Genomic DNA, 8,191 nt, shown 5'->3' on the forward strand with positions numbered 1-8,191 from the left:
CAATCAAGTAGCTGAGGTGTAATTCGATTCTAGTTAATTTTTTCGTTAGTAGTTTATGATTCTGTAGGTAAATAATGTTTCATCGTTGATGGTTTGAATTGAATGTAATGTAAAAGTTCTGCATTAAAGAAAATATTTTTCTATATTTGCAGCAAATTTGGGTGTAACATGAAGATATTTGGGTGTATTCTTTAAGAATTTTTTGTGTATGTGTGCTGATAAATTCTGCATAATTCAAAACTCTTCTTCTCCCTCCTCCTCATCTTCTGCTGCTTCTTCTTCTTCTTTTTCATCATCATCATCATCATCATCATCTTTTTTTTTTTCATATTCATCTTTTTTCTTATTTTATCTTCTCAAGTTTCTTCTTATTTTACTCTTTTAACAAGAATAAAAAAAATCAAACAAAGAAGAAGAAGAAACACATCATGGTACAAAATTACTTGGAAGAGGATGAACTTACATTCATTCAACTAAAAGAAAGAAAGAAATAAGGAAAAAAAGAAGAAAAAATGCAGCATTAGAGGAAACATTTTTTTTTTTTGTATTTGCAGCAAATTTGGGTGTAACACGAAGATATTTGGGTATATTCTTTAAGAATTTTTGGTGTATGTGTGCTGATAAGTTCTGCATAATTCAAAATTTTTTTCTCTCTCCTCCTCATCTTCTGTTGCTGCTGCTGCTTTTGTTTTTCATCATCATCACCATTTTCTTCTTTTTTTCTTATTTGTCTTTTTCTTTTGTTTTATCTTCTCAAGTTTCTTCTTGTTTTACTCTCTCACCAACACCACCTCCTCCTCTTCTTCCTCCTTCTTTTTTCATTAGAATTTCTTCTCCCCCTTCTTTTTTCTCCTTCTCTTCCATCATCAGTTATCTCGTTGTTGAAGATGATGAATAGTTCAAGTTCAGATTGTCAATTGAACCAAAAGAAAATTGATTATTTTGAATCCAATCAAGTGGCCGATGTATGGTTCGATTATAGTTAATGTTTTCGTTAGTAGTTTATGATTCTGTAGGTGAATAATGTTGTTTTTGTTTGTGAAAATTGTTGTTCATCGTTGATGGTTTGAATTGAATGTAATGTAAAAGTTCTGCATTAAAGAAAATATTTTTTCTGTATTTGGGTGTAACAAGAAGATATTTGGGTGTATTCTTTAAGAATTTTTTATGTATATGTGTTGATAAATTCTGTATAATTCAAAACTCTTCTTCTCCCTTCTCCTTATCTTCTACTTCTTCTTCTTCTTCTTCTTTTTCATTATCATCATCATCATCATCTTCTTTTTTTTTCTTATTCATTTTTTTTCTTGTTTTATCTTCTCAAATTTCTTGTTTTACTCTTTTAGCAAGAATAAAAATAAAAAAATCAAACAAAGAAGAAGAAGAAATACATAATGGTACAAAATTACTTGAAATAGGATGAACTTACATTCGTTCAACTAAAAGAAAGAAAGAAATAAGGAAAAAAAGAAGAAGAAAAAAATACAGCATCAGAGGAAACACTTTTCTGTATTTGCAGTAAATTTGGGTGTAACACGAAGGTATTTGGGTATATTCTTTAAGAATTTTTGGTGTATGTGTGCTGATAAGTTCTGCATAATTCAAAACTCTTCCTCTTCCTCCTCCTTATCTTCTGCTTCTTCTTCTTCTTCTTCTTCTTCTTCATCTTCTTGTTTCATATTTTCATAATTCTTCTTGGGAGGAAAAAATCAAACAAAGAAAAAAAAATACATAATGTTGTAAAATTAATAGAAAGAGAAGAAGGAAAAAAATATGCAACAACAACAGTAATAAAAAAAAACGACAATGAAGATGAAACAGGCGAAAAAAAAGGAAGAGAAACGCAAAGAAAGGAGAAGGAGAAGGAGGAGGAGGAGGAAGAAGAGAAAGAACGCGAAGCACGCTATGAAAATCGTTAAGTAGCACGCATGTTAATACATTCATATGAGTGAGTGTCATTTTTATTAGATTTATAAACTAAAATGACTTGTATGTATAACACTTCTCGTATATATAAAAGTCGTAGATCCAGGTGACAATAATTACAAAATACATTATAAATGATCGTTACATGAAGTTCATAAATGCAATAGGAAATAATAAGGATCTTTAAGCAAAAGAAACAAATACAAATAAAAACGGATAAAAAGGTAAATAGAATTAAACATGAAATAAATGAATGGTTGGAATGAGGAAGCACAAATAAAGTAAGTCTGCAGAATAAAAAATACTAAATCTAATTCAGTAATTCTTATGCCTTTTTTAAATATTCGACTAACCGATATCCTTCTTTTAATAGTTTAGTATTAGATTTTGTTTAAGAACACAATTGTAAATTTTTTAAATTTAAAAACCAATTTATAATTAGTTAATTTTATAATATTTTTTGTTTGATATTTAATTTTTATCTAATTATTTTTTTAATAATTTTAAAATAATTTAAATTTTTTTAATTTTTAAATTTATTTAACTTATTTTAATAATTAAATAATATCTTTTTTATAATTTCAATAAAGGTAAGATGACCAATTATATAATTTAATCTTAAAAAAAATATTTTAAGATGCACAATCGCATCGAAAAGAACAAAGAAAGGAGAGAAGGCGGGTGTCTCTGTCACTGGGATCACTTTTGCCCCCTATCTTCTCTTCTCTTCTCTTCTTTTCACCTCACTCTTCTGTGTTGAGCCTCGACAAACACACACACCACACCAGACACAGTTTTCGCTTTCAAGACATATTTATATACATTCGCCATTTGTTACTCACTCACTCACTGTGACATAACATTCCCACCTACACTCTCACTCTCACAATCCCCAAAACTCTCTAACTAGGGTTAGGGTTAGGGTTTCGCCCCCAATTCCCAACTCCCCGAAACTTTTCCCTTCTAATGCGTCCAAAATCCCAAATTCTACCCTATATCCAACAATGTACGGCTCCATGAACGTTCCCAACCAGATTTCCGCCGCCGAAGACAACGGCGCCGCCGCTTCCGACTCCGTCGACAACCACCACCACAATCATTACAATTCCCACGGCCTCGAGGACGGTGCCGGCGGAGTCGTCGAAGATGCCGACACCGTGTACGTTTCCGGTGGCGGAGGCCCCGACATGTCTATAATTCCCTGTGAAGATTCTAGCCAGCTCACGCTCTCGTTTCGTGGCCAAGTCTATGTCTTTGATTCCGTTACACCCGAAAAGGCACGCTTTTTATTTTTTCAATGTTAATCCCCCGCCCCCAAATTTCAGTTCTTTGTTCTCTGGGGCTGTGATATTTCAGAATTTTGTGTCAAGAATAATACCACTGAAGGAACTATTAGATTTTGCCTTTGGTTTTTAACTTAACAGGTTCAAGCGGTGTTATTGTTGTTGGGAGGGTGCGAAATGCCTTCGTCGGGTTCGCAATGTGCAGAGTTATCGCCTCAGAATCAGAGGGTACGTGTGCAGTTTATTAGGGGAATTTGTTAGTTATGTTTAGTTACAATCTCTTATGGTTAGTTACTCATTTTGTTCTTAATCACATGAAGTATTCATATGTATATAAAGCTTTAGCTAAATAAATTCAATTACAGTTTAGTTCATTTGTTTTCTAATGGTGATGGTGGGCATGTAGGGTGCAGTGGAATTCCCTGGAAGGTGCAGTCAGCCACATCGAGCGGCATCATTGAATAGGTTCAGACAGAAGAGGAAAGAGCGATGCTTCGACAAGAAAGTTAGATATAGTGTGCGTCAAGAAGTTGCACTCAGGTTAGATTGATAGAACCTCATATGATTGTCTGATTCCGAATAGAATCTCCTCAGATGTTAGATTGATAGATGAAGTTACTATTCACTCTGTTAGCTTAAAAAAGTCTATGGATCTCATATGATTGTTTCATCATGCAAATAATGATTTGAATTTGGGGATGAATTCTTTCTTTGCTTCTTTTTGAGAAATTATATAAGTTATTCGGTCTTATCACATTTACCCTGCTATTGCAACAGCTGACAGAGTCTGGCTAGAACACATTGTCTATCTAGACAGATACCGAAGTATAGTTGGTGACCTGCAATTGATTTATCTAGTCCCTAGATTTTAGAATAGATCACCCATCGTGTCAAATCTACAAGTCTTGTAGCATGTGGTCACTGAAGTTGTCGTACCTCCCCATGCTTACATAGAAGTAAAATGCACAAGACCTCAGCTTTCAGTTGACACGAATCTGTGTGTTTCAAACAGGCCTTTGGATTTGAAGTTGTTTCTTACCTATCTTCCATTTAGACATCATATCAGAAAGGGAAAAGGAACTTTGTTGCCCAATTTTGGTCTTCTATGTTATTTCTCATGATCCAATTTATTTTTCACTTTAACAGGATGCAGAGTCAAGAAGCCTAAACATGGTTAATTTACAAAACTTGTATAGCAAGATAACTTTACCCATTTTGAAAACCAAATTACATCACCAATTTTTTATATTTAATTTAATTTTATTATTATTATGATTACATTGCATCATTATATTTATATAAAATGCACTTTTAACTTTTGGATAGACCTTTGGATACGAAGCTCCTAGTTTAATTAGTCTTGTCTTCCCTTTATTGCATATCTTCCTTTCTCCTATTGAGAACTTTATTAAAGTTTAGGAATCTACATTCTTGGGACTTCCACATTTTTTTGGTTTCCTAGATTTTTGGGCCTCCTTGAGAATGTTCTTGTTTTGTTTAGTTTGAGTGAAAGGTTATGGTCTCCCTACCCCTCTGTATGTAGTTGCAAATCTTTCTCTGAGTTCCTAACTTAATGATCTGATACAACCTCTTTCCACCTTGATAAAATCTATTTGGAAGTCCTAGGTTCTTTCTACAGTCAAATCCTTTATAGTACAATAGTGCTTAACGTACTCAATATTATTGACATTTTACAGGTTCAGAGGGAACATAAAGTAATGATGTGTGGGGTGCATTCAGAACTAGTATCACATGTTTTGCATTGTCTTTTGGTTGACCTTTTATTTAATATTTTGTTTGGTTCTTTGGTGATTGGTTTTGGGCTGAGTGTTGTCAATCTTTTGTAGAAGTATTTGGCCGAAATGGGAAAAAATCAATGTGCTTTTAGTTAGCTTAAATCTCAAACAGTAAATTTTGAAAATTAGCCCTTATTTCTTTTTCCTGATGATTGTTATAGAGCTAAATGTTTTTTGTTAAATGACATACAATCAAGAGGATAGTGCTTTCCTTTTGGGGGGTTAATAAAGGTTTTTTCTTTCTTATGCTGGTTAAACCTTTTAATTGATGAAACCTTTTAATTGAGAGTTGGTTGCTTTTGCCATGATATATGTATTGGGATGTGCATAGTTTTAGTATTGTGATAGCAAATAGCATGTGTCTCCTGATAATTTGCTGTTCTGAGCAAGAACTTTGGTACTTCATATATCATATAATGTTAACAAATGAGGAGACTCATCTTCTCATAAGATTTTGCACATCATTTATATTTGACATGTTCTTTTTGTTGCTCATTGTTGTAGCTGTTGGACTTAATAGCCAATGCTTCTTATCTGATTGTTAAATGTAGGATGCAACGTAATAAAGGCCAATTTACTTCATCTAAGAAACAAGATGGAGCTAATAGTTGTGGTTCAGACCAAGAGTCAATGCAAGATGCTGTTCAATCAGAAACATCGTGAGTATTATCTCATCCTGTGATCTTATTGCCAAACTTTCTTTTCACCACTGTTCAACTGTGGATGTGTGTGGCTTTCTGGTACTGGCGTTTGATTCATGGGATGACTTTTTGTTTTAACCCTCTCTTTTCATTGCATGTCTATGTAGATGTACACACTGTGGCATAAGTTCAAAAGCCACCCCAATGATGCGGAGAGGGCCATCTGGTCCAAGGTCACTTTGCAATGCTTGTGGGCTATTTTGGTCAAATAGGGTAGGTATTTTTCTCCAAATGGTTTTTTCAGGGTAAAAGAACCCTTTTTCTATTATAGGGTTGTTTGATTTTGACAATACATCAAAGAGTAAAGATCCAGTACTTCATTCCTTTGTAGAATTAGCTTGAACTTTCTTTCAAATTATGTGAATCAAGTGTGGTCCTTTCTTATAACAAAAATGTGGTATTTTCTCACCCTATTTGGGATTATGAAAATTCCAGGGATAACTAATTGCATGTCAGCATATGAATGGATCATTTTCTTCTAAGGGTGTGTTTGGTTGAAAGGGTAAAATTTCATGGATGGGTTCTATATGTAATTTTTTACATAACAACTTCTGTAAAAATCTTTATCCCATTTTTACCCCACAATTAATCATACCCGAGGAGTCATTAGAGGATAATTAAATTCTTTTTTGCTCTCATGTTTCATCTTTTATATCAAGGGAGCTGTAAATATATTATGGAACTATGCAGGGTACTATGAGGGACCTTTCCAAGAGAAACCAGGAACACACGCTTGCCCTACCCGAGCCGGTATTTTTTTTCCCCGCATAGTGCATCGTTTATTCATGTTATACTCAATCTTATACTGAATACATCCTTTTTCTTTCATGATTTGGCACTTGATGACCAGGTTAATGAAGGCAATAACACGGATTGTCGAACTGCTGTCCCTGAAAATATCAATGTTGCTGCTTTCTCTGAAAATGATAACGCATCATTGGCAACTGATCGATGAGTTTTCCGGTGACTGGAAATGCTCGCCATTGACTGGCATTGGTAGGTTTTATATAGTAAATCCAATGTGTTCGACCTATAGAATGTACAAATATAGTAAAGCTCTCGTCAATATAAGAGGTCTATTATAAACTCTTTAATCAGTTGCATTAATATTTAACTTTATCTCCAAACTTATAGCCTGGAATATGAATGATGACATGTTTGATGTGCACAAACATGTAATGGCTATTCCCATTTTTAAAAATTAAGATTGGTAGGATGTTCCCAAAAGAGACCTTTATAGACCCTGTAATTTTGATGAGTGATGAGTCGCAAGTCTTTTTCTTTTATAATTAAAAACATATTCGCATCCACTTATATTTTTACACCAAAAAAGTAGCATTGGGGGTGTAAGATATACTTTTGAATCACACTACTGATCCTATGTCCAAAAAACAATTACTAATTCATTTGCAAAGGATGTAATATATACTTACGGATTGATAGTAACTGTAGTTTTTTTTTTTTTTTTGAATAAATAGTAATTGTAGTTAAGAAAATGATAATGCCATTCAAATTGATAGTCACATCTTAATAATGTATTTTTTTAATCTTTTTTTCAGAACTACTTCCATTCTTTGTCATAACATTTTCTGAGTTTTGTTATATCCATAAGAATTGTGGATAGTTTTGGAAGATAAAATAACATATTTAAAAGGGAGCGATGCTATCAATATGGGAATAGTATTGCTATTTTTCAAGTAGTTATTTAATCTGCAATCTAATTATAAGATTTTGCATATGGGTTTAGTTTCTAAAATTGTCCGAACAAATGATACTGCTTCCTATAAATAAATCGTTAGGTTGTATTTGTAAGTTGCAAAGGAAAAAAGAAGGGAAAGGTTTTCGTGGGAAAATAAAGTGAAGTAAATGGGATTTTTAATTTTTTATATTCATGAGTTTAAAATAGCTCAGGAATTTAAAAGGTTTACTATATATTTTTGAAATTTATCTTTTATTAAAATATCATATATAAGAGAATATATAATTATATACTAATACAATATTTGTTGCACATAAAATTATAAATTTTATAAAAATTAAAAAAATCATTGATTTAAAAAGAAATCTGAAAATGAAAGGTGTGAATAAATTTTGGAACGCTAATAAAGACTTCCATTCTTTTTTGAAGAAATTTTGGGACGTCCCGTTAAACCTCATCGCCGATAATATATGTGGTACCTATTTTGGCAGGTATTTTTGCTATTCTTAGTAATCACAGTCTTATTATACAAATGTCAGAACTAGAGCTATAAGCAAAAATTATGTTTTCTTTTTTCCCTAATTATAAGATTATCACAAGATTCAAATGACTAGTTTTATTTTTTATATTGTATCAGAATCATAGAAGACTGAGGTGTTAATTATAGAAATCAAACCTTTCGATTTTGGAAGTATAGAAATTAAATCCTGGGAGTACAGAAATTAAACCTAGAAAAATTAGTCTCCAATGACCAGCGAACCACGAGCCAGATTGCAGGTCAGTTCC

The 8,191-nt window shown here is 32.6% G+C and overlaps 1 protein-coding gene across 1 annotated transcript; it reads left to right on the forward strand.

The window, feature by feature from the left end:
* Nucleotides 1-2,540: 2,540 nt before the first annotated feature.
* Nucleotides 2,541-7,002, forward strand: ZIM (GATA-type zinc finger protein with TIFY domain-containing protein). Its single transcript, XM_016308241.3, has 7 exons — nt 2,541-3,203; nt 3,351-3,437; nt 3,616-3,749; nt 5,557-5,664; nt 5,814-5,919; nt 6,397-6,456; nt 6,557-7,002. The coding sequence occupies exons 1-7, from the start codon at nt 2,931-2,933 to the stop codon at nt 6,659-6,661; spliced, it is 873 nt and encodes a 290-aa protein (XP_016163727.1). The 5' UTR covers nt 2,541-2,930; the 3' UTR covers nt 6,662-7,002.
* Nucleotides 7,003-8,191: the final 1,189 nt, after the last annotated feature.

The sequence above is a fragment of the Arachis ipaensis genome, chromosome B7 (assembly GCF_059453495.1).
Source record: "Arachis ipaensis isolate K30076 ecotype BB chromosome B7, ASM5945349v1, whole genome shotgun sequence".
In the NCBI taxonomy this organism is placed as follows: Eukaryota; Viridiplantae; Streptophyta; class Magnoliopsida; order Fabales; family Fabaceae; genus Arachis; species Arachis ipaensis.